At 49.9% G+C, this 27,337-nt stretch overlaps 2 protein-coding genes across 7 annotated transcripts in view; one reads left to right on the top strand and one right to left on the bottom strand.

Annotated features, from left to right (window-relative positions):
- The window catches only part of LOC146020071 (dynein axonemal assembly factor 8-like), a 309,887-nt gene that overhangs the window by 157,621 nt on the left and 124,929 nt on the right, over positions 1-27,337 (bottom strand). The gene's annotated exons all lie outside the window — the stretch shown is intronic.
- The window catches only part of LOC146020074 (ankyrin repeat and SAM domain-containing protein 3-like), a 137,034-nt gene continuing 118,667 nt past the window's right edge, over positions 8,971-27,337 (top strand). The window contains exons 1-9 of one of the 5 annotated variants that reach the window (XM_083152883.1): positions 8,971-9,085; positions 13,517-13,690; positions 14,071-14,269; positions 15,199-15,320; positions 15,941-16,022; positions 16,435-16,570; positions 19,310-19,465; positions 22,119-22,253; positions 22,345-24,246. In XM_083152883.1, the coding sequence (XP_083009009.1) occupies positions 13,569-13,690; positions 14,071-14,269; positions 15,199-15,320; positions 15,941-16,022; positions 16,435-16,570; positions 19,310-19,465; positions 22,119-22,253; positions 22,345-22,610 (1,218 nt within the window). In that variant the 5' untranslated portion in view covers positions 8,971-9,085; positions 13,517-13,568 and the 3' untranslated portion in view covers positions 22,611-24,246. Of the gene's footprint in view, positions 9,086-12,411; positions 13,691-14,070; positions 14,270-15,198; positions 15,321-15,940; positions 16,023-16,434; positions 16,571-19,309; positions 19,466-22,118; positions 22,254-22,344; positions 24,250-27,337 lie in introns of those variants that run through there. The other 4 variants (XM_083152885.1, XM_083152884.1, XM_083152882.1 and 1 more) reach the window with 4 other exon arrangements.

Genomic DNA, 27,337 nt, shown 5'->3' with positions numbered 1-27,337 from the left:
GACGCCCTCTCAGTGCTCTAAATACGGAGAAAAGGATCGCCACTATATTGCCAGGGTTGTACCTTTATTTATTCTAAGGCACCATCGGAGGGAGCATCCACATCCATGTTGTTTTTAGTATTGTGTATTGTGGTGTAGGGTCACCACTGTGAGGTGCACCCACCGGAGGCTGCCTGGCGCTTTAATTGACTGATACACTCTTTTTCTTTGTGCATCTATAACACATCTTTTCTGCATCAAAAAGGTAAGGCTATATTTAGAACATATCTATTCCTTATCACTCTGATGGGGAAATATCTATAACACATCTATCCTGTGTCACTGGGGTGAGAATACATCTAGAACACATCTATCCTGTGTCAATTAGGTGGGGATACATCTAGAACCCATTTATCCTGTGTCACTGAGGATATATCTAGAACACATCTATCCTGTGTCAATTAGGTGGGTATATATCTAGAACACATCTATTCCGTGTCACTGAGGATATATCTAGAACACATCTATCCTTTGTCAATTAGGTGGTTATATATCTAGGACACATCTATTCTGTGTCCCTGAGGATATATCTAGAACACATCTATCCTGTGTCAATTAGGTGGGTATATATCTAGAACACATCTATTCTGTGTCCCTGAGGATATATCTAGAACACATCTATCCTGTGTCAATTAGGTGGGGATACATCTAGAACACATTTATCCTGACTCACTGAAGGGGTATATCATTTATCTTGTGTCAACGATGTTCGGTATATCTAAAACACATCAAAATGCATGCATGTTATGGAGCATACTCATGGGGCCACCAGTCATTTAGAACTCATAGATTGACAGTGGCAGGTATTAATTGGTTGCCAGATTGTGAACTCTGATTGGCTCATGAATCGGCACCATATGTAAAATGGCCACCAGACACAGCGAGGGGTAGCAGTAGCAAGCTCTCCGCTCAGAGGCAGATAGCATTGTCGGTAGAGGCAGAAGCAGCTACTGTGGCCATTATGTGTAGAAAGCTGTATCTTCTGCTATGAAAGCCTGGCAACAAGCATAGAACCCAGAGCATGCAACTCCTGGGAACAAGCATAGAACCCAGATCATGCAACTCCTGGTAACAAGCATAGAAGCCAGAGCATGTGACACCTGGGAACAAGCATAGAACCCAGAGCATGCGACACCTGGGAACAATCATAGAAACCAGAGCATGCAAATGGCAATGAGCATAGAACCGAGAGCATGCAACTCCTGGGAACAAGCATAGAACCCAGAGCATGCAACTCCTGGGAACAAGCATAGAACCCAGAGAATAAAACTCCTGGGAACAAGCATAGAACCCAGAGCATGCAACTGGCAATGAGCATAGAACCCAGAGCATGCAACTCCTGGCAACGAGCATAGAACCTAGAGCATGCAACTCATGGCAACGTGAAAATAACCCAGAGCATGCAACTCCTGGCAATGAGAAAAGAACCCAGAGTATGCAACTCCTGAGAACAAGCATAGAACCCAGAGCATGCAACTCCTGGCAACGTAAAAAGAACCCAGAGCATGCAACTCCTGGCAATGAGCAAAGAACCCAGAGCATGCAACTCCTGGCAACGAGCATGGAACCCAGAGCATGCAACTCCTGGCAACTAGCATGAAACCCATAGCATGCAACTCCTGGCAACGAGCATACAACCCAGAGCATACAACTCCTGGTCACAAGCATAGAACCTAGAGCATGCAACTGGCAACGAGCATAGAACCCAGAGCATGCAACTCATGGGAACAAGCATAGAACCCAGAGCATGCAACTCCTGGCAATGAGCAAAGAACCCAGAGCATGCAACTCCTGGGAACAATCATAGAACCCAGAGCATGCAACTCCTGGCAACGTGAAAAGAACCCAGAGCATGCAACTCCTGGCAATAAGCAAAGAACCCAGAGCATGCAACTCCTGGCAACTAGCATGGAACCCATAGCATGCAACTCCTGGCAACGAGCATGGAACTCAGAGCATGCAACTCCTGGCACCAAGCATGAGACCCCTGACAACAAGCATGAGACCCCTGACAACAAGCATGAGACCCCTGACAAGGAGCAGCTAACTTTAGGGTACTTGTTTCCTAGCACGGCGCCAGCGATAAAAATTGTATCCATTGTGTCCTAAATAATCGTGTCCATCGCATGCAACCAAATCACATGCGATGCGATCAACGCGATTGTTACATTGGAACCAATGTAAAATGGTCCCTGAGACCCCATTTTACATTGGCCCCAATGTTAAATGCCCCCCAGACCCCAATTTTCATTGTATCCCCACCCTGATGGGTGAAATGCCCCCCCCATTGTTGACGCCACCCCACGATGAACGCCAACCCGAAGCATGGCGAGCGCAACGAGCCCGCGAGGGGCGGCGGTACACGTCCTTCGACCTTTTCATAACCCCACTATCCACGACGGCGAGCCCGAAGCGTGGCGAGGGGACGCGCATTACTTCACAGGTATTACGCGTCCCCTCGCTGGGCGTGCTGCGCTCGCCACGCTTTGGGCTCGGTGGCTCGCTGAGCTCGCCACACTATATAAAATCAACTAAACGCCGACGTGGATAGTGGGGGTATGAATGCATACAATGGACACGATTTTACATAGGAATTTAACATTGAACACAATGCATTCAATGTTAAATTGCGTTGGTCGCGTCGGTCGCATCACATACCTTAAGTTAAGGCATGCAATGGACGCGATTTTTTAATTGTCGGGAAAAAGGCTAAAAATAGCCCAAAAATCGCGTTGGTTGCGTCCATCCATACCGTAGTACCATGCTAGGAAACAAGTACCAACTTAAGTAATTAAAAGCCTTACCGTGGGGCATAATTTGTAATGGGCATGTGTGTGGGGAATAAAAATGGTGACTGTGGCATTACGGTGTGTGTCATATTGTGAAATGGGAATTACGGTGTGTGTCATCTTGTGGTGTCATTATGGTGTGTGGCATATGGTGTCAGGGGTATTACAGTGTGTGGCATATTGTGTAAGGGGTATTACAGTGTGCGGCATATTGTGTCAGGGGTATTACAGTGTGTGGCATATGGTGTAAGGGGCATTGTGCTGTGTGGCATATTGTGTAAGGGGCATTGTGGTGTGTGGCATATTGTGTCAGGGGTATTACAGTGTGTGGCATATTGTGTAAGGGGCATTATGGTGTGTGGCATATTGTGTCAGGGGTATTACAGTGTGTGGCATATTGTGTAAGAGACCTTATGGTGTGTGGCATATTGTGTAAGGGACATTATGGGTGTGGCATATTGTGTCAGGGGTATTACAGTGTGTGGCTTATTGTCCAAGGGACATTATGGTGTGTGGCATAGTGTGTAAGGGGCATTACAATGTGCGCCATATTGTGTCAGGGGTATTACAGTGTGTGGCATACTGTGTAAGGGGCATTATGGTGTGTGGCATATTGTGTAAGGGGCATTATGGTGTGTGGCATATTGTGTCAGGGGTATTACAGTGTGTGGCATATTGTGTAAGAGGCATTATGGTGTGTGGCATATTGTGTAAGGGGCATTATGGGTGTGGCATATTGTGTCAGGGGTATTAAAGTGGGGCATTACTATAAGGAGAAAAAATGATATATACATTATATATATACAGGGGGCATAAATCAGGAATCTTTTTTTTTTTTTTTTTACAAACTGGTTCATGGAATCTTCAGTAGACAGCCCATCAAATGCTGCGAAACTCAGAAGTCGGGGGTAGGAAACCTGAAGCTCCACATCTGCTGTGGAACTGGATATGCAAGCAACCTTTGCTGGGACACGTACTTCCACAACAGCTCCAGATGTACTAAATACCTGTGCCTCTGCTTAGGAATATAGGTCATACTTGCCTTCTCTCTCGGGTTGAGTCTCCCAAAGCCAACCAGTAGCGCCACGATGATGTGACTCACGCTGAATCGCCTCATCATAGTACTATGCCCCCGCTATTCAATGCAGGCAATCTCTTGTATAGAAGGGGGTGTGACCACATTGACAAGAGCCACGCCCCTATATTTCTCCCTAATTCAAGCCACAGTCCTCAATGATAGCTCCCAGAGGGGGCAGAAAAGAAATTGGAAACTATGTTTGTAGGGTTTAAGGTTTCTGTGGGCCCCTACTTTTGTGTGAGAACCCCTGGGTGACCGCCCTGTTGCTAATACAGCATAAGAAGATGCACCATTGTATGGTGACATTTGTGCAACTGACATATGAAAACTGAGAGGTGTATTCCATGTACTTACCGGTGAGCCTTCATCTGAGTCCAGAGATGGAGCTGACACAGTGGAGAGGACAGACTCCCAGAATCCACTCTGCTTGGGCTGGGAAGTACAAGCTTCTTGTTTGATTTGCTCGGAGTCCATTTTGTAAACAAGCAGATATTGGTTATATGCCTGAAGGAAAGGACAAACGTACACATAACTGGTTGTAATTACTGTATTTTATTATTTTATTAGGGCATGGTAATATAAGGGAAAACATAATCATGGATCCTTTTCTTCCAGGGGCACCTACATTACAATGCCCACAGGGGCACCCACACAGGGTGTCTCTTTTTTTATAGCATGTAGCCCCTTAGCAGCTATTGTTTGGGGATCACCAGGCAATATCATTACATTATATTTAGTAGATATTGGAGCAGATGTATTAAGCCTGGTAATGTGATAAAGCGGTGATAAAGTGGAAAGTGATAAAACACCGGCCAATCAGCTGTGTTTAAAAAATGTCAGGTACGAGTTGATGCTGGTGCGATATCACCTTACACTTTACCAGGCTTAATACTGTAGATGTGCTTCATTATCATGAGAATTTATCTAATATGAAAGTTCTTAATGTGTCATTTAATGTGGATTTCAAGCATGAAAAATTGTCCTAGAAATGACCGTGGCACCATTTTCCCTGTGATTTCTCTACTGCACAAGCACGTGCTTCCGGAAAAGTGGGTATGGGTAAAAACCGGACCCGGACAAGACCCCGGAATGCTGGACCGGACATCAAACATGGCATTCCGGAGCTTGTAGTGTCCGATCCAGGGGGTGTCCTGTCCCGGAGGCTGCCTGTGGCAGCTGTCACCAGCAGGGGTGTAAGTATGGCAGTACGGGGTGGTATGGCGTACCAGTAAAACATATTGTGCCGGTACACCTTACCGCCATAAACAAATACCCCAAACTGTGTAATGCGCATGCGTAAGTGGCGGGGGGGGGGGGGGGGGGGTTGGGGTGCGTGGCCTCCGCCTCCCTGCCACAGCTGATTCCCTTTGGAGGGGAGGGAAGCGCATTGCGCGTCTCTCCTTCCCCTCCCTATGTCACTGTGTCTGGTCTCTCAGCCAATCAGAGCTCGTGGGCCGGCAGCCAATCAGGAGCCAGCCTGCGAGATATGATTGGCTGACGGCCCAGTCACAGTGAAGCTGGGGAAGGAGAGATGCACGATGCGCTCCTCTCCCCGCCGTGGTGCCGGAGTGAGCAAGCAGCAGCAGTGCCACCACCATCCCCACCACAAGCAGCAGCAGAGGCACCGGCCAGCAGCACAGCTGTGCACAGGAACCACACTCTAATCATGGTAAGAAAGGGAGCTACTAGTGGGCACTATAGCTGCTGCTGGAGTCTCATTGCTTGGCATAAGGAGGGAAGTAGGTGGAGGGAGGGGGTTATCCCGTGTGTTTGCTGCTTTCAGAGCACTGTGCGAGCATATCTGGCACTGGGGGCATACTTAGTACTGTGGGGGCATATATGTGTGGCACTGTGGGGGCATATATGTGTGGCACTATGGGGGCTTATGATATCTAGCACTGAGGGGGCATATCTGGCACTGGCGGCATACTGAGTAATGGGCATCAGTTGTGCGGCAGCAGCGCAATGGGCATTATGGTGTGGGGCATAATGTGTAATGGCATTATGGCATGGGTAATGTGTATTGGGTGTGTGACGCGTAACAGGCATTACTGTGTAAATATTGTCCACGCGCCTTCGGTGCGCAATATCCCTGTTTGTAGTTTATCTGGCTCCTACATTTTGTGTGCAGGATGCAATGCACAAGCCCAAACAAAAATGGCATTGTGTTCTAAAGTTTTGTCATGTAGCCACTCCCCCTCGTGTTATATTACCACACCCCTGAGCACACCCATTTTTCCGGTGCACGGCTTCGGCTCACAGCACAGTATCACTAAATCGTTTTTTTTTTCCGTCTTGAAAAAGTTTCCAGCATACGAGTGGTTACGAAACGCGTTGACGTCAGCAAAAGCTCAGTGCGAGGTCTCCTGTTCGTTTGACCAAGTTGGACCGTCACCTGCCGTGGAAGTGCTGCCGGCTCATCAGGCCCCTCAGCACGGACACCACGCATCGTTTGTCTACATTGTTCCCTGCACTGGAAGCGCCGTCGGTACACAAAGCCATTCAGCGCGGACACCGTGCACCGCCCGTCCACACTATTCCCCTGCATTGGAAGTGCTGCCGGCTTATCACTCCCGCCAGCACGGGCACCGTGCATCACCTACATTGCTATCACGGGCTAACTCCAGAACCGGCGCAGCTACGACCAAATACCGGCTTTCTAACATCACAAGCCGCCCTGGCTGCTTAATAACCGGCGCTCCATTCGGACTGGACACTACATTTATTAGGTGAGCATACCACCACCAATTACCATCTTTTTTTGCTCCCTAAAATACGTCATCTGGACATTATAATTAATGTGTGCTTGGTCCCTAATTGCCTCCATAAGCGACTTGCGTGTCCATTACACGCTAAAAGGACTGGCTTGTTCCCAATACCAGTGGCTAAATATCTACCTATCTATACAAACCGTGCATTAACACGAACCAGAGGCGTAACTACTTTTTTTGCGCCCCCCCCCCCCCCCCCCGCCGGACATTTCGGGCGCCCCCCCCCCGAAATATTAACCCCCTCCTTACCCGTCCCCATTGCCACCGGCGCTTCTGCCTCTAACCCGACGCGCAGATCTGTGTCGGGTGACAGGCGGTCCCCAGCTCCGGCTGCAGTGCTAATATAATAACTGACACTCGGAAAATGGCTGCCCCCATACAGCATTATGGGGGCAGCCATTTTCCGAGTGTCTCTTATTATATTAGCACTGCAGCCGGAGCCGGGGACCGCCCGTCACCCGACACAGATCTGCGTGTCGGGTTAGAGGCAGCGGCGCCGGCGGCAATGGGGTAAGGAGGGGGAGGGCAGGAGTCGGGAGCCGGGACCAGGTGGTAACTATAGTCCCGCAGACCCCCCAGGAGCCCACACCTGCCTAGCGCCTCCCCGCCACCGTGGGGGCTGCGGGACTATAGTTACGCCACTGACACGAACTGTTTATTATTAGAAATACACTAGCAGAATTCATATTACTATGCAAACTACTGGAGACCTCTCACTTAGGATTGTTACTATTATATTTTTTATCTTATCACAATGTATTGATATTAATTGTTACTCATATATGTATGTGACTGTTTAATTGTTTCCCCCCCCTTTTTTTACCTTTATAAAAACTGTTTAAGCAGCGTGTCCGCAACTTTATTCACTCAGCAGATACAACTCATTTCAATTGGCAGCGCTTAGTATCAATTTTTTGTAACCACTGGGCATGTAGCAAGAAACGGAAAGGGCCGGACCACATGGGGAGCAAGGGCGTAACTACCATAGGTGCAAGGGGTGCAGCTGCTATGGGGCCCAGAGCTGAAGGGGGCCCATCTTTACTTTGTAAGTAATGTTTTACACACATTTAACACCATCAGTTGCTAAATAGGGGGCCCTTGAAAACTTTTGCTATGGGGCCTACGAATATCTAATTACGCCTCTGACGGGGAGGCTGTAATCTCCCCTTCCCCATGTCCCTGGTGAAAGCTATCCCAGTCATACACCCGGACCCGGACAAGACCCCGGAAGGAACGAGGGTGTCCCTTCCGGGGTCTTGTCCGGGTCCGGTTTTTACTTAGTCCCCGCAACAGTGGGCGTGGCACAATTTGCCCTGATTTTACTGCAGCAGTGGCAGAAAGGCGAGTATAGAATAGGTCTATGGGTGCAGGGTGAGCGGCCCCACAAACTTAAGGCAGGATGTTACGTATGAACCCCTAAGCTATGAAAGGGGCAGTGGTTCTTCAACTGTCGTAGAACTACAAGTCCCAGCAGAACCAATCAAGTCTATAATTGCGTGTTTGCATACCTCCCAACATGACCCTCTCCAGGAGGGACACAATGCTCTGTTCCTGGACTTCCCTCTTATTTATGATTGCCATCACCTGCGTTGAAGCACCTTTCTTATCAATTACCTAGCTCATCACAGGTGATGGCAATCATGCATTAAGAAGAAAGCCCAGGAGCAGAGCATTGATCCCTCCTGGAGAGGGTCATGTTGGAAGGTATGTGTTTGTGCATAATATATATATATACATATAATGTAATATAATGTACATATACACACACACAAACACACACCGTTCCTGTGTGTCAGCGTACCTGTTTCCATGGAAACCATGTATATATCCCCCCAGCCTGGTTCTTGAACCCCGGGACGCCAGAGACTAGAGACTACCGCATCTTTCAATGTCATGGTCTCCCAGGCAACGCACACGCGGGCAGGTTCCTGAGGTCCTGGCAGCTAGAGTAACTGTGAAGGTCACTACATTAGCTACTGTATACCGCACACGAACTATTCACTGAGCTAGTAACGCATTTAAGTATAGTATAGAAAATATTATCATAACATTTCCTATTACAGAATGATGTACTTATATATTACCGTCCTGTTTATAAAGTGACTAACTACACAGCATACTGGACGTCAATTCCTTCCTTTCTATTGGTTGATTTTTCAGAAACCTGATGAATTGATTGCCTAACATAACTGTCAATCATTTTAGAGGCGGTGCATGATGCAAGGTACCCTGGGAGATGTAGTTGGGAGAGACTTTTAGCTTAGTGACTTCTAGTGTCATAGAACTACAAATTCCAGAGTCCTGATAGAGGTGGGGGGAGATTGCAGCAGGGAGGCTAAAGTCTCTGTAGTACTAGTGTAATTAGTGACTACTACATATAGGAGGAGGAGGAGGTGGTGGAGGAGGCGGTAAGGTATTTACTTTATGCTCTTTGTATTTGGCTGTTTTCCAGGTAATGAGAGATCTGTCTGTGTCCTGAGTTTATACATTTCAATGCTGTGTTTAACGGAGGGTGCAGATTGGGGATTTCTGTGTGTAGTAAGGTGGTAAATCTGTGTGCAAGGTAGGCTGGGAGAGGGAATAAGGTAGGCTTGGACAGGGGTGGATCCCCCATCTCCTATCCCACTTTTTAAGTGGGATAGGAGATGGGGGAGATCCTGGGCATAAGACGGCCTGTGCATAAAATGGGGCAAGGCAGAGGAAGACAGGGGGCCATGTGGGGTGGAATATGGGGTTGCCAGGTGGGGTGGGATGTGGTGGGTGCCTGGTGGAGTCAGGGTGTGCCAGGTGGGGTGGGGTGGGGTGCCCTGTGCGTCAGGTGGGGTGGCAGATGGGGGAGACCCTGTGCGTCAGGTGGGGTGGCAGATGAGGGGAAACCCTGTGCCTCAAAATGGGCAAAACCATGCTGCGCTGCAGGTGAGGCAGATGTAACATGTGCAGAGAGAGTTAGATTTGTGTGAGTTATTTTGTTTCCGTACAGGGTAGGTAAATACGAGCTGCATTAATTTTTCTACGGCAATTTAGATTTCAGTTTGAGCACAGCCCACCAAAATTTAACTCTCTCTGCACATGTTACATCTGCCCCACCTGCATGGTTTTGCCCATTTTGAGAACAAATTTGTACTGCAATCAGATCTGAAAAAGGGCCCCTGTGCGTTAGGTGGGGTGGGAGATCCTGTGCGTCAGGCGGGGCGGGAGATGGGGGAGACCCTGTGCCTCAGGCGGGGCGGGAGATGGGGGAGACCCTGTGCGTCAGGCGGGGTGGGAGATGGGGGAGATCCTGTGCGTCAGGCGGGGCGGGAGATGGGGGAGACCCTGTGCGTCAGGCGGGGCGGGAGATGGGGGAGACCCTGTGCGTCAGGCGGGGCGGGAGATGGGGGAGACCCTGTGCGTCAGGCGGGTTGGGAGATGGGGGAGACCCTGTGCGTCAGGCGGTGTGGGAGATGGGGGAGACCCTGTGCGTCAGGAGATGGGGGAGACCCTGTGCGTCAGGCGGGGTGGGAGATGGGGGAGACCCTGTGCGTCAGGCGGGGTGGGAGATGGGGGAGACCCTGTGCGTCGGGTGGGAGATGGGGGAGACCCTGTGCGTCAGGCGGGGTGGGAGATGGGGGAGACCCTGTGCGTCGGGTGGGAGATGGGGGAGACCCTGTGCGTCAGGCAGGGGGTGGGAGATGGGGGAGACCCTGTGCGTCAGGCGGGGTGGGAGATGGGGGAGACCCTGTGCGTCGGGTGGGAGATGGGGGAGACCCTGTGCGTCGGGTGGGAGATGGGGGAGACCCTGTGCGTCAGGCAGGGGGTGGGAGATGGGGGAGACCCTGTGCGTCAGGCGGGGTGGGAGATGGGGGAGACCCTGTGCGTCAGGCGGGGTGGGAGATGGGGGAGACCCTGTGCGTCAGGCGGGGTGGGAGATGGGGGAGACCCTGTGCGTCAGGCGGGGGGGGGAGATGGGGGAGACCCTGTGCCTCAGGCGGGGTGGGAGACCCTGTGCGTCAGGCGGGGTTGGAGATGGGGGAGACCCTGTGCGTCAGGCGGGGTGGGAGATGGGGGAGACTCTGTGCGTCACGCGGGGCGGGAGATGGGGGAGACCCTGTGCGTCAGGCGGGGTGGGGGAGACCCTGTGCGTCAGGGGAGATGGGGGGAGACCCTGTGCGTCAGGGGAGATGGGGGGAGACCCTGTGCGTCAGGGGAGATGGGGGGAGACCCTGTGCGTCAGGGGAGATGGGGGGAGACCCTGTGCGTCAGGGGAGATGGGGGGAGACCCTGTGCGTCAGGGGAGATGGGGGGAGACCCTGTGCGTCAGGGGAGATGGGGGGAGACCCTGTGCGTCAGGGGAGATGGGGGGAGACCCTGTGCGTCAGGGGAGATGGGGGGAGACCCTGTGCGTCAGGCGGGGCGGGAGAAGGGGGAGACCCTGTGCGTCAGGCGGGGCGGGAGATGGGGGAGACCCTGTGCGTCAGGCGGGGCGGGAGATGGGGGAGACCCTGTGCGTCAGGCGGGGCGGGAGATGGGGGAGACCCTGTGCGTCAGGCGGGAGATGGGGGAGACCCTGTGCGTCAGGCGGGAGATGGGGGAGACCCTGTGCGTCAGGCGGGGCGGGAGATGGGGGAGACCCTGTGCGTCAGGCGGGGCGGGAGATGGGGGAGACCCTGTGCGTCAGGCGGGGCGGGAGATGGGGGAGACCCTGTGCGTCAGGCGGGGCGGGAGATGGGGGAGACCCTGTGCGTCAGGCGGGGCGGGAGATGGGGGAGACCCTGTGCGTCAGGCGGGGTTGGAGATGGGGGAGACCCTGTGCGTCGGGTGGGAGATGGGGGAGACTCTGTGCGTCACGCGGGGCGGGAGATGGGGGAGACCCTGTGCGTCAGGCGGGGTGGGGGAGACCCTGTGCGTCAGGGGAGATGGGGGGAGACCCTGTGCGTCAGGGGAGATGGGGGGAGACCCTGTGCGTCAGGGGAGATGGGGGGAGACCCTGTGCGTCAGGGGAGATGGGGGGAGACCCTGTGCGTCAGGGGAGATGGGGGGAGACCCTGTGCGTCAGGGGAGATGGGGGGAGACCCTGTGCGTCAGGGGAGATGGGGGGAGACCCTGTGCGTCAGGGGAGATGGGGGGAGACCCTGTGCGTCAGGGGAGATGGGGGGAGACCCTGTGCGTCAGGGGAGATGGGGGGAGACCCTGTGCGTCAGGGGAGATGGGGGGAGAAGGGGGAGACCCTGTGCGTCAGGCGGTCGGGAGAAGGGGGAGACCCTGTGCGTCAGGGGAGATGGGGGGAGACCCTGTGCGTCAGGGGAGATGGGGGGAGACCCTGTGCGTCAGGGGAGATGGGGGGAGACCCTGTGCGTCAGGGGAGATGGGGGGAGACCCTGTGCGTCAGGGGAGATGGGGGGAGACCCTGTGCGTCAGGCGAGATGGGGGAGACCCTGTGCGTCAGGCGGGGCAGGGGAGACCCTGTGCGTCAGGCGGGGCGGGAGAAGGGGGAGACCCTGTGCGTCAGGCGAGATGGGGGAGACCCTGTGCGTCAGGCGGGGCGGGGGAGACCCTGTGCGTCAGGCGGGGCGGGAGAAGGGGGAGACCCTGTGCGTCGGGCGGGAGATGGTCGAGACCCTGTGCGTCAGGCGGGGCGGGAGATGGGGGAGACCCTGTGCGTCAGGCGGGGCGGGAGATGGGGGAGACCCTGTGCGTCAGGCGGGGCGGGAGATGGGGGAGACCCTGTGCGTCAGGCGGGGCGGGAGATGGGTCCATTTTCCAGTGTTTGTGAGCAAATGGTTGATTGTCATTTGCTCTTATTCGTTACCAGATTTTCATTCCAACCAACCAGATCTGCCAGATCATTATATAGTGCGTGCCAAGCTTCAGTTTCAAGTCCGGAGCACGGGGCGCCCCAGGGCCAGCACAGCCCTTAACATCCTGCCTTCCCGGCCAGCTCAACTGAACTTATACACATCCTGCCTTATAGATGTATTTATATATAGCCCTATATAAAAATAATTGTATTTTTGACTTTTTTATTTATTACTAGTTATTTATATAGCACAAACATATTCTGCAGCACTTTCCAGAGAATATTTGGAACACTCACATCAGTCCCTGCCTCAGTGTGGCTTACAATCTATATTCCCTACCACATGTACACACAAGTACGGGGGGACTATACAAATTCCGCACAGTTAGGGCCATGGTGGGAATCAAACCCATGACCTCAGCGCTGTGAGGCAGTAATGCTAACCAGTACACCATCCGTACTGCCCCGTATATATAACACATGGTGGGGATCAAACCCATGACCTCAGCGCTGTGAGGCAGTAATGCTAACCATTACACCATCCGTACTGCCCCGTATATATAACACATGGTGGGGATAGAACCCATGACCTCAGCGCTGTGAGGCAGTAATGCTAACCATTACACCATCCGTACTGCCCCGTATATAGAACACATGGTGGGGATAGAACCCATGACCTCAGCGCTGTGAGGCAGTAATGCTAACCAGTACACCATCCGTACTGCCCCGTATATATAACACATGGTGGGGATAGAACCCATGACCTCAGCGCTGTGAGGCAGTAATGCTAACCAGTACACCATCCGTACTGCCCCGTATATATAACACATGGTGGGGATAGAACCCATGACCTCAGCGCTGTGAGGCAGTAATGCTAACCATTACACCATCCGTACTGCCCCGTATATAGAACACATGGTGGGGATAGAACCCATGACCTCAGCGCTGTGAGGCAGTAATGCTAACCATTACACCATCCGTACTGGCCCATGGCAAAAATGGAACTTTATCACTGGTTTTTATATCCAGCTATAATTAATAACAAGCCGTTTTCCTCTTGTAGTGCACCAAGACGATTATCATGGCAGAACTGTGATGAATCCAGCGAGACAGAAATGCTTGGCCGCAGCCTGTCCATGTGGTACGGAGAACCATTAGATGGACAAGAGCTAGTGCTGGATCTTCACACAGCGGCCTCTATTGGCCAGTACGAGGTAGTTCAGCACTGCGTGCATAGGTATGTAGTTTAATTTTTCACTAATGGGCGACGGTGACTAGTTCCACATCTTGAAATGGTCGACATACCCTAGGTCAGGCATGTCCAAACTATGGCCCTCCAGCTGTTGTAAAACTACAAGTCCCATCATGCCTTGCCACAGTTTTGCGATTAGGGAATGCTTAAACTATGGCAAGGCATGCTGGGATGTGTAGTTTCACAACAGCTGGAGGGCCATAGTTTGGACATGCCTGCCCTAGGTCGACACAAGCTTATGGTCAATATGAGTGTTTCACGGTTTTCACTGATTGTAGAACGGCATAATTCCATGTCATGTACGGATTCACCCCTCCCTTACTATATTGGTGCCAGATTACTAAAGTCACTTTGGCCTTCTGCAGGAAGGATGTAGACCTGAACCAGCAGAACCTGGGAGGATGGACCCCTCTAATGTATGCATCTTATATCGGACATGATCCTGTCGTTAACCTGCTACTGGAAGCTGGGGTGAATGTGAATTGCAGGACGCCCAGTGGACAGACGCCTCTTATGCTGGCGGCCAGCTGTGGGAATGAAAGTGTGGCATATTTCTTAATACAGGTATGCTGAGGTCAGCAATAGATCCTAATTACTAGGACCCGTCCCCGCTTCCCCTCTGGTAACAGCCGAGCAACACCGGAGCTGTCCCCGCTTCCCCTCTGGTAACAGCCGAGCAGCACTGGAGCTGTCCCCGCTTCCCCTCTGGTAACAGCCGAGCAGCACTGGAGCTGTCCCCGCTTCCCCTCTGGTAACAGCCGAGCAGCACTGGAGCTGTCCCCGCTTCCCCTCTGGTAACAGCCGAGCAGCACTGGAGCTGTCCCCGCTTCCCCTCTGGTAGCAGCCGAGCAGCACTGGAGCTGTCCCCGCTTCCCCTCTGGTAACAGCCGAGCAGCACTGGAGCTGTCCCCGCTTCCCCTCTGGTAACAGCGGAGCAGCACTGGAGCTGTCCCCGCTTCCCCTCTGGTAACAGCCGAGCAGCACTGGAGCTGTCCCCGCTTCCCCTCTGGTAACAGCCGAGCAGCACTGGAGCTGTCCCCGCTTCCCCTCTGGTAACAGCCGAGCATCTTTGACCCCACAACAAATTACCTAGGCTCTAGCATTGACATGTGTGCTAACAGCCCAGCTACCAGTACTGTACCCAGATGTGCACAACTTTTTTCTGTGCCCACACTGTGAATATGAAAACTAGAAAGAATAATACAAATAAATAACTAAGTAACTCTATAATATAACACTATTTAATGATGTTATATCTTATATAATTTTTGCCACTGTGCATTTCAGTTTGTAGATGTCAGAATCACCTGATCATAATGGGCCTGCAGCCGCTGCAGGGTGTAGACTGCGTTGTGGTTCTTCAGAAGAACAGACTAACCTCCTTCTAGCTACATTATGGTAGTGTCACCCCTTCAGATGCTCACATGCATTAGGAGTATGACATTTTGCCTTCTCACCATGTTGGTAGGTGTTAATTTCTCTCATTGCCACAGCAAGGAGCCGAGATGGAGGTGAGGGATGTCCGTGGTTGGACTGCTCTGTATCACTGCACTAGTGCCGGGCACCAGCGGATGCTGAGGTTCCTGTTGGAGCAAGGAGCCAATGCGGAGGTCAAGTAAGTGAGCAGAGCATTATACATGGATGCTACGCTTTGTCTAGAGCTGCGGATTCATTTTCACTGTAAGTGATGTTTAGGGGACCTCAAACTCTGTTGTAGTGTCACGACCCATTAGCACCTCCTGAAAATCCAGTTCCCTTTTGGTTTGTCTTTCTGTGTTGTGTGACTGCTTCCTAAAGAGTAGAAACAGCGGCTTTGTGGGCTAAGGCAGTCTCCATAATAGTGTGGCCTAGGCATTCTCTAGCAACCACTGACCTCACCGAGGCCTAGTTCCATTGGCTAAGCCCACCAAATGGTTCTTATACGATTTGTAGGTGACGTGAAAGCGTGGCCTAGGCATTCTCTAGCAACCACTGACCTCACCGAGGCCTAGTTATATTGGCTAAGCCCACCAAATGGTTCTTATACGATTTGTAGGTGACGTGAAAGCAGGGCCTAGGCATTCTCTAGCAACCACTGACCTCACCGAGGCCTAGTTACATTGGCTAAGCCCACCGAATGCCACCATAAGCTAGGTTGCTTATTACAGAGGATGTATCAACATAAACTGCTGATGGGGAACAAAGTTAAAGGTAACTGTTGACCATTCATTTGGAAATGCTATTTAATCCTTACAGGGAGCCGGTGTATGGGTTTACTCCTCTGATGGAAGCTGCCGCGTCCGGCCACGAGTTTATTGTGCAACATTTAATGACTCACGTGAGTTTCTTCTCCTCTTCTAGGCTGATGCCACCAATAAGCAATTAGCAGTTATGTTTCTAGCACATTATAGAACGTTTCACACAAATGACTGTTTTGAGCAAAGAACTGGGGACAACCCTACCGGTATAATGTTACTGGAAGCTTGGCTAAGTGTCTGATTCATGGTTGGCAAAAGCAAAATCTTTTACTAATGGGCAAAACCATGCTGCACTGCAGGTGGGGCAGATGTAACATGTGCAGAGTGGTAGATTTGGGTGGGGGGGGCGTTTAAACAGCGATCTAAATTGCAGTGTAAGAATAAAGCCGCCAGTATTTACCCTGCACAGAAACAAAATAACTCACCCAAACTAAAATGTAGCTTTTGCGATCCATTCTGAATCAGACCCTGACTTCTGACTTCTCTTGTTAGGGGGTCAAGTTGACCGAGACAGATTTTAACGGAGATAAAGCCCGAATGCTAGCAGCAAGATACGGTCATTCTCGGATAGTGTCGCTGTTGGACTCTCACCGCGTCAGAGGATCTCGGACACACAGCAGAGGATCAGGTAACACTCTACCTATTGTTTGGGTAATCTAATACCCCAACACCCTTCCCTGTCATATGTTCCCCCTTCTTCCCTCTATCATCATGGCCCACACCACTTTTACAGACTTTGATTTCATAATATATGTGTGTGTGTGTGTGTGTTTGTGTGTGTGTATTCGCCCGTACACACTATGCAATCACCGCTGATATTGTTGGCCACAGGGTACCAGCATTGGCAAGTGCATACAAACTTGCTGGCGGGGTGGGGGGAGGAGGAACTTTGCAGGGGCCATTCTGCATTCCCAGGAACTGACCATGGCTGAATTACTTGGGGTATAGAGGGTAGTAGAGCTATAACTTTGGGGAATTGCTTTTTACATTCCAAATCCCTGCAGATCCGCTGTACATTATGGTACAGTGGGGCCAGTGTATTAAGCCTGGTGAAGAGATACAGTGAAGATAAAGTAAAAGGTGATAACTAGAGACAGGATTATATGCATTTGCATATTTTGCCCAGATAAAGTAAAAGGTGATAACTAGAGACAGGATTATATGCATTTGCATATTTTGCCCATTCTCACTGGTTATTTCATATTTTCCCTAAAATCTAGTGATGGTGCATATTTTAGGCCCCGTCCTCTTCCCACCCGCGAGTTACAGCCCTGCTTTGCCCTTCTGCTGCTGGCCAGGTAGTGGTAGAGTGTGCAGGCTGGGGCAATATGTCCACAGTGTGGGGAACGCTATGTCTGACACTGCTCTAGCTGCCAATCCATGTTGATAAAAGTCAGTCGGGGCGGATGCCATTACGAAGCTCCTGAACCTTTGCCTGCCCCTGGCCTGGGACTTTACACTAAGAGACAGACTTCTGCAGCAGAGGAGGTGGACGGAAGGGTTGTGACATCACACGGCGCGGAGGAAATGCTGTGTCACAGTGAGTATGCAGCGCAGGGAGAAAGCATTCCACTGCGCCGCTCTCACACACTATGCTGACATTTGGTCCATCGGCGCTGGGTCCGTGTAGTTGATGCTGTAGCAGCCAGGAAATAAAATAAATCCTGTATACAGCACTAGACATCTGCAGATGCTGTGGGCCTATCTTTGAGGTTTATTTACAACTATTGTATGCTGAGTTTTAAATAAGTAAAAAATTACTTTTATTATTTAATGTAGCATATTTTAACACTTTTTATGCATATTTTAAGTATTTTTCATGCTTATTTCAAGCTTTTTATGTTGCATATAATCCTGTCTCTAGTGATAACGCACCAGCCAATCAACTCTCAAATGTCATTTTTCACATAGCTGATTGGCTGGTTCGTTATCACCTTTTACTCTATCTCTACTTGGAATGGGATCACTCGTCAGACTGCATTTAGGTCTACAAGCATTAGGTTGACAGGGTCATTAGGTCGACATTAGGTCATTATTTCAAGCATCGACACAGTCAGCATAGCACCGCGTCCCCTCGCATGGCTCGCTGCGCTCGATGTGCTTCGGGCACGGTGCCTCGCTATGCTCGGCACACTATTTTTTATTTTATTCTCCCACCACGCCCTAGTGGATGGTAGGGCATGAAATACCGCCTGTCGGCACATGTCGACTCATAAAACAGTGAAATGACCCCATGTCGACCTAATGACCCTGTCGCCCTTAATGCAGGTCGACCTTAATACAGGTCGACCTAGTGGTGTAGACCTAAATGCTGTAGACCATGGGTCCTCAAACTGCGGCCCTCCAGATGTTGATAAACTACAAATCCCAGCATGCCTTGCAACAGTTTTGCTATAAGGGAGTGTTAAAATTGTGGCAAGGCATGCTGGGATATGTAGTTTCACAACATCTGGAGGGCCGCAGTTTGAGGACCCATGCTGTAGACAATATGACCGTATCCCCTCTACTTTAACTGCACTTTCTTTTCCTCAAGCTTAATACATCTGCCTCACTGTCCTAAATGATATGAGAGAGAGATGTAGTTATACGTCCTCTAACAGTTGTTACAATTCCTCGGTATTAATGCTGCTTATTTACAGTAAGACAACTAATACAAACAAAAAATGAAATCTAGTATGTAATGGAGAATAAAGGATATAAAGGGGTTTATTCGGATTCACTCGGAAAGGCACGATCACTCTCTGATGGACAAACCCATGTGCACTGCAGGTGGGGCAGATGTAACATGTGCAGAGAGAGTTAGATTTGGGGTGGGGTGTGTACTTCACCCTGATATCTATATTGCAGTGTAAAAATAAAGCAGCCAGTATTTGCCCTGCACAGAAACAATATAACACCCAAATCTAACTCTCTGCACATGTTACATCAGCCCCACCTGCAGTGCACAGGGTTTTGTCCATTAGAGAGTGATTGTGGCTTTCCGAGTGAATCAGAATAACCCCCAAAGTGCTGTCTTATCCACATAATTCAGTATGAGTTTTCTGTGTCTCATGTACAGTTTCTATTAATGTAGAAAGACGGGAAAATGGTCTTAAAATTAGACTCGGGAGCATTGTAGTGAGCAGAAAATGACATAATTGTGGGGGGCGGCAATAGAAGACTCCTAACAATACTTGGCAGAAGTATCCCAGGATCAGTGTAACACGAAGGTTACTGTATGTATGTATGTCTGTATGTTTTGTGACCGTTTGCCAGTGTCTGTCTGTACAAGGTCATGCAATTGTGAGCAGATTAATAACGGTCACCTGATTGTGTATCATAATTGTCACCTTTTCTGATATTTAAATCACTTCTTTCATTTTTCCAGTGCGACAAGAAGAGCAAAGCTCATCTGAGGAATCCACTTCTACCCCCCATAGACCCAGACACCAGCGCAAGGCCAAAGGCCCCAGCATTCATGATGGTCCTCAAGCTTTAGCCAAGATGACAGGCTGTGGGGGAGGAACTGGCCAACCCAGCCAGGGTGAGTATAGGGAAACAACGGGCTGTCAGATCGTAAGCTATTATATGTAATCAGCCAATTCCTGCTGAGAGGCCCACTCTTCATGTTCATACAAACCACCTGCTGAGAGGCCCACTCTCCATGTTCATACAAACCACCTGCTGAGAGGCCCACTCTCCATGTTCATACAAACCACCTGCTGAGAGAGGCCCACTCTCCATGTTCATACAAACCACCTGCTGAGAGAGGCCCACTCTCCATGTTCATACAAACCACCTGCTGAGAGAGGCCCACTCTCCATGTTCATACAAACCACCTGCTGAGAGAGGCCCACTCTCCATGTTCATAAAAACCACCTGCTGAGAGAGGCCCACTCTCCATGTTCATACAAACCACCTGCTGAGAGAGGCCCACTCTCCATGTTCATACAAACCACCTGCTGAGAGAGGCCCACTCTCCATGTTCATACAAACCACCTGCTGAGAGAGGCCCACTCTCCATGTTCATACAAACCACCTGCTGAGAGAGGCCCACTCTCCATGTTCATACAAACCACCTGCTGAGAGAGGCCCACTCTCCATGTTCATACAAACCACCTGCTGAGAGAGGCCCACTCTCCATGTTCATACAAACCACCTGCTGAGAGAGGCCCACTCTCCATGTTCATACAAACCACCTGCTGAGAGAGGCCCACTCTCCATGTTCATAAAAACCACCTGCTGAGAGAGGCCCACCCTCCATGTTCATACAAACCACCTGCTGAGAGAGGCCCACTCTCCATGTTCATACAAACCACCTGCTGAGAGGCCCACTCTCCATGTTCATACAAACCACCTGCTGAGAGAGGCCCACCCTCCATGTTCATACAAACCACCTGCTGAGAGAGGCCCACTCTCCATGTTCATACAAACCACCTGCTGAGAGGCCCACTCTCCATGTTCATACAAACCACCTGCTGAGAGAGGCCCACTCTCCATGTTCATACAAACCACCTGCTGAGAGAGGCCCACTCTCCATGTTCATACAAACCACCTGCTGAGAGAGGCCCACCCTCCATGTTCATACAAACCACCTGCTGAGAGAGGCCCACCCTCCATGTTCATACAAACCACCTGCTGAGAGGCCCACCCTCCATGTTCATACAAACCACCTGCTGAGAGAGGCCCACCCTCCATGTTCATACAAACCACCTGCTGAGAGAGGCCCACTCTCCATGTTCATACAAACCACCTGCTGAGAGAGGCCCACTCTCCATGTTCATACAAACCACCTGCTGAGAGGCCCACTCTCCATGTTCATACAAACCACCTGCTGAGAGAGGCCCACTCTCCATGTTCATACAAACCACCTGCTGAGAGAGGCCCACTCTCCATGTTCATACAAACCACCTGCTGAGAGAGGCCCACCCTCCATGTTCATACAAACCACCTGCTGAGAGAGGCCCACCCTCCATGTTCATACAAACCACCTGCTGAGAGAGGCCCACCCTCCATGTTCATACAAACCACCTGCTGAGAGAGGCCCACTCTCCCATGTTCATACAAACCACCTGCTGAGAGAGGCCCACTCTCCATGTTCATACAAACCACCTGCTGAGAGAGGCCCACTCTCCATGTTGTTATTATTATTATTATTATTATAATTTTATTTATAAGGGGCCACAAGTGTTTCGCAGCGCCGTACAAAGGAACAATACAGGGAGACAAAACTTGGCATAACATTGAATAAATAACAAAAATACAGTACAAATAAAGAGCACCACAGTTCAATACACATTACAGCTTAAATGTAAGTAGTGAGGACCCAATCAACCTACAACTAGAGGCTTGAGGCCAATGATGGAGATGAGTATGAAGATGGTCACTGAGTGTTGGAGTAAAGGAGAGCTGTGAGTGAAATGTGAAGAGAAGTGGGCTTTGACAACAGGAGGGAAGAGGGCCCTACTCGGAGGAGCTTACAATCTAGTAAGATCATATCATGTTCATACAAACCACTAAAACGCCACCCCCCCCCCCCCAACCTCTTCTCTTGTGCGCTGGTGGAGAGGTTAATAAAAGTGATGGTATACTTCATCTTGTGCAGCTAAATTACTAGATTCTACAGGGTCCATTGTTGTCCCAGTATATCCCAGGCTACATGGACACCTGATCATATAGTACAACATAGGATGACTGACCATGTAACATGCCCTAATCTCCTTTCTCTTTCCTGAATGGACCAATAGAATTCTACCTGTAAACGACCCAGTGCTACATTAATTCTAGAGAATTCTCTGAGATAATTGGTCTTTGGGGGAACAAGGACCAATTGAACTGAAAGAGGCCATTCCAAACCAATATAACCTGCATGTTGTACATCTCAGTCCCAGTCTAACTCTTAGGGGGAACTTTACTAAAGTGGGAGTTTTTGGAAGTGAGAGATGTTGCCCATAGCAACCAATCAAATTCTACTTCTCTTTAGCCGGTATGGCTAAGCCATGGCTCTCCAGCTGTTGTGAAACTACACATCCCAGCATGCCTTGCCACAGTTTTAGCATTCCCTAGTAGCAAAACTGTGGCTAGGCATGATGGGACTTGTAGTTTCACAACAGCTGGAGGGCCAAAGTTTGGCCACGCCTGTTCTAGAGGATAATAGCGTGTATCATTGATTTATGGTGCGTTTGTCTGATTTGTAGGACAAGATCCCTCCCCGGGGTATGTAACTTTCAATGAACCTGATTATGATACTGCTGGGTCCGATGAGCTGCGGTATCGTGATGTCACTTCACCCATTAATGAGCGCGATGTGGAAAGCAACGGAAGCAGTAAAGGTGGGGGAGGCTCAGACTTCTAATAATGACGTTCTGTGACTGATTCCCTGTGTAGTGCATGCTTATCTGTAGGACGGCTCCTGTTTTGCAGAGGGTGACACTGGCAGACCACGGAGCAGTAGCAGCGAGGGGATATGCATCAATCCAGGGGTCAGCAGCGAGGCGTCTCTGGCGAGCAACGAGGTAGGCATGACATACATGGTGTGCACACCAGATCTCACTGCTTCGGCTTGGCATTGGGTGTCACTTCATTGCTGCAATGTAATATGTAGGTATCTGTATAATATACTGGTTGCATGTGCACCACAGCTTTCCCCAGTTATATTAATAAATGCAGACAGGAGCAAGAAAAGATAAATGGCTTGAGAGGCCGCTGTGTGTAACATGTCATTATTCCTATTATTATTTATTACCAGTTTCTTATATAGCATATATAGCTTATTCACATATTCCGCAGCGCTTTACAGAGTATATTGGAACACTCACATCAGTCCCTGCCCTAGTGGAGCTTGCAATCTATATTGCCTACCACATGTACACGCACACACAGACATTCTAGGGTTAATTTTGTTGGGAGCCAGTTAGCCTACCAGTATATAATAAAACTGGAGTACCCGGAGGAAACCCACACAAGCACGGGGAGAATATAGAAACTCCGCACAGTTATGGTGGGAATAGAACCCATGACCTCAGTGCTGTGAGGCAGTAATGCTAACCATTACACCGTCCGTACTACCCAGTGACCACTGCTGCAGTGAGACTCGGCTACTACTCCACATAAAGATGAAAAACAAGAAATAACACTGAACACTGCGCTGTAATAGAAATGTTTATTATTAAAATTAATAAAAATTCTTAATTGCTATAAATTCTGTGGTAATTTATGACAATTAGCATGAATAAAGTATCTGTATTTATCAGCATATAGCCCGCCCACAGCCCTCCTTTCCCGGAGTGAGTGTGAAACTCGCCAAAGCCGTTCACTCCCAGGGTTTGCGCATATTCTCATGCACCAGAATGAATCGGCCCCAGAGTTTCATCTATGATGTACGCAAGCCTATGGAAACCTGGGATTAGTTTTTGTACATTGGACCCAATTCAGCTTGGATCGCTAATCTGTTTCAGGTGACTGAGAGTAGGTAGCTTCCGCTCAGACAGACAGAAGATCCGCCAGAGTGAATTGCGAATGGATCGCTATACGGCATCGAATCACAATCCATACGCAGTTCCAGAGGGTGTGGTATAGGGTACCGACAGTCGGGATCCTGACAGTCATTAGCCCGACATTGGGATCCCGACTGCCCAGACTCAGACAGCATGGTGAGTGCAACAAAGCCCCTTGCTGGCTCTCTGCGTGCTAAGCTCGCCACCTATTCTATTCTCCCTCTCTATGGGGGTCATAGAGGGGCCAACAAGGGAGAATAGTGGGTGGCCATCGGGCACCCGTCTGTCAGAGTTTTGACAGTCGGGATCCTGATGTCCTGCAAATGACTGTCGGGACCGCGTCCGGCACCCGTTCCAGAACGGTATAAACGTCAAATATGATTTGAGGTAACATGTTTAAAAAAGGGGCAGACTAGATGGGCCAAGTGGTTCTTATCTGCCGTCAAATTCTATGTTTCTATGGGCTGCTTATTTTGTCACACACCCATTACACATTATGCCACACACCATAATACCTATTACATATAATGCCACACGCCATATACCCTATTACATATTATGTCACATAAGTTCTGCTTACCTACATGCTCGTTGCTATGGGTTTCATGCTTGATGCCAGGGGTTGCATGCTCTTTGCCAGTGGTTAACTTGCTCTGCCATGGACGCTCATTGCCATGGGGTTACATGATCTACCAGGGTAAATGCTCATTGCCGTGGGGTTAAATTCTCTGCCAGTAGTTACCTACTCTCCCAGGGGTTAACAGGCCCTGGCTCATTACCATGGGGTTAACCTGCTCTCTGCCAAGGGTAATAACCTGACCGGCTCCTGGTCTCAGCAGCGCTGGCATCTACTAATAATCACCGCACTGAAGCAGCAGTACAGGAGCCAGCAGCATTCCTGTGCTGCTGCTTCAGTGTGCTGATTATTAGTAGATGCCAGCGCTGCGGCTGCCGAGACCAGGAGCCGGAGGTCTGCGGGAAGCTGCTACTGGACTCCGTCCTCCATGCTGGGCGCTCCCCCTCCCTGCCAGCACCTCATGCGCTGCAGGGAGGATGACATCCTGCTGTCCCCACTGCGCTACAGCCGCCGCTGCTGCTGTTGCAGCCATAAACTGGCCCAGGCACCCGCTGTCCAATCCAAGCTGAGCGGGTCCCATGGGACCCACCCATTCTAAATAAGTCCCTGGAAGGTATAACATGTATTTGCAAAGCCTGTAAAGGAAATCATCACCAAAAACAATGTCACCTGAGAAATAGTTGGTCTGTGCCAGAGGGTCAATATTGTGTGGAGGTCACCAAGGTATGTGAAATGTAGTCACTGGCTCAGCATCCAGCATGTGCAATAGGACAGTCCCAATTTTTATGTGTGGACTCAAGTGCTGTCAGATTTGGGGCAAGTGGCATCTATGATACCTGGGGCTGTGACTTGGAAACACAGCCACTATGGACAATTTGTTTTCAAATCTGACCCCTCACCCACCCAACACCCCCAGAGTACTAAGAAGTACGCATCCCTGATGAAGCCATTCTTGTTCTTGAAGTTGATTTGCTTCTGTCCACATTTGGGAATGCATCTGTAACAGACATAAGCACGCATGTGAGAGACACATTGACGTACCGTACATCCCATTCTGCACAGCACTGATGCCATACTGGGCTCTCCAGAGGAACTGGTCTTGAGATTTACACTGATGCGGCTCCTCTGGACCCAGGAGCTCTAGAAGTTTGAGAATGGCGTTGGGTCTCCGGAGGCAGAGAACGAGGCAGGGGGCAGAGGTCAGGTAGTCACAATGTGCCTGGCACAGAACTTTGTTCTGCAGAGACAGCAAAATACTTTGCAGTTAAACACAAAACATAAAGTCACATTTCTGAAGGCAAAACATCTCTAAAGCCCCATACACACGGGGGGATATGTCACTGAGCGATATTATCGCTCGCGATGAGCGATATATCGCTCAGTGTCTCGTTTGCATCAGCGACCAGAGATGGTCGCTGAGGAAAAAGAAACTGCCGGGGAGCCCGGCAGTGGAAATCAGCTGGTCGCAGGAGCATGTTCGTGCGACCAGCGATCACTACGGGGGAGAAAACAGGAGCGCGCCCCCGGCAATATATCGCCAGTGCACACTCCCACCGCGGGCTGAGCGACCATATTTCCCGCGATATTACACAAAATCGCCCCCGTGTGTACACAGCATTACATATTTGTATGTTTGTTTGTCCATTATGCATAGGACACTGTTGGACCAATTTGGACGAAACCAAAGAAAGGAGGCTTGATTGGGTCCAGATTAGGTTCCCAGGGGTAGATTTATTAAGCTCGGTGAAGTGATAAAGTGTCTGGTTTTTATCACTGGCCAATCAGTTTCTACCTGTCATTTTTGAACGAAGCCTGTAACTTCACAGTTAGGAGCTGATTGGCCGGTGATAAAAACCAGACACTTTATCACTTCACCGAGCTTAATAAATCTGCCCCTCAGTCACTAAGACCCCCAATCCAGACCCAGTGAGGTTCTCAAAAAGGGGTCCTGCCACTACACAAAGTGGGTCAGGGAAGCAAGATATGGCAAAGTTGCATAACCTAGAGGGGGTAGAGAACATGGAGTTTAAGAAAAAAATGTGGTCAGATCCAGGAGCCGACCACAGAGAGGTATACGCTGGGCACACAATGGGCATAGTGAGCATGTTCTGGGCCTTTCGATGGATGGATTTGGATGAGAACTTCAGAGAGGGCAATTGGTCTGGGAAGCCTATTGAAGTGGCCAGGACCTCTGTCTGATGTCAAGTTGGTGTAGGCCAGGCAGACCTTTGACCCGGGGAGAGTGTTCTGGGCCTTCCACTAGATGGATTTAGATGGAAATGTCACAGACGGACGACAAATGGTCTGGGATAACTAAGTATCCTGGTGCGACTTCTACCCAAAATGTATTACAAAATGCAAAAAATATAAAAAAAAACACCATTTAAAACATTTTTTTGTTACAAAATGATATATATTTGAAAAAAGGCAAATACATTGCCCCCCAAAAAAACATTGAACAAGAGATTGCTGCTCAGACAGTCTGGGGGTTATGGCTGCAAGAAAAACCCCATTAACACAAATGACACCAGGCAGCCACCTCCTGGGTCTGTTGGAAGGTAATGTATGGGGGGGAAAACCTGACCTGATCTCGTATCTCACCCCACTAACACATATTCTCCACTAAGTTATCATCAGTCCCACAATCACTAAAAACAAAGAATCTACAAAGTCTTTGAATACATAAGTATAATGAGAACATTAATCCTAACGTGACTAAATACTGTACCTGGAATGGAGCCAAGTTCAACATGGCCGCTCGCTTAGCAGACAAACAGAGGTTACGGATGCCGTGCAGGGCGAATCCTCGCTGGCAGCATGTGTCCATAATGTCCCCAATAGCGTATGGTGGTACAAGAGATGAGACCACGAGAAACACATCTCCTGGGGGCGCCAGTAACAATGGTGATTAGAGTAATGGCTTTACTGTTCCTAAACACCCAACAGCAGAGCCCCTTCAGCTGCAGCAGTGTATATATAGGTCATTAATTGCCTTATGGGAACTATATAACATGAATGGCTACAAATCAGGAATCAGAGGCTACTTCCACCTCATGGAGAAACAGCGTCAAGCAGAAATGTCATTGACTAATTCCCACCTACATGTCTTCACAGGCTTCCACTCTTCACATTCATTTTATTGGCTATTGCTCCTGAAACTCTTACAAAATAGACTAAAGGTCCATACACACGGAGGGTTATTGTGGTCCATACACACTGGGGGTTATTCTGGTCCATACATATACACTGGGGGTTATTCTAGTCCATACATATACACTGGGGGTTATTCTGGTCCATACATATACACTGGGGGTTATTCTGGTCCATACATATACACTGGGGG

Source organism: Crinia signifera, chromosome 7 (assembly GCF_055691185.1).
Source record: "Crinia signifera chromosome 7, ASM5569118v1, whole genome shotgun sequence".
Lineage (NCBI taxonomy): Eukaryota > Metazoa > Chordata > Amphibia > Anura > Myobatrachidae > Crinia > Crinia signifera.
Note: the sequence above shows the minus strand (reverse complement) of the source record. Positions and strands in the feature narration are given on the sequence as shown.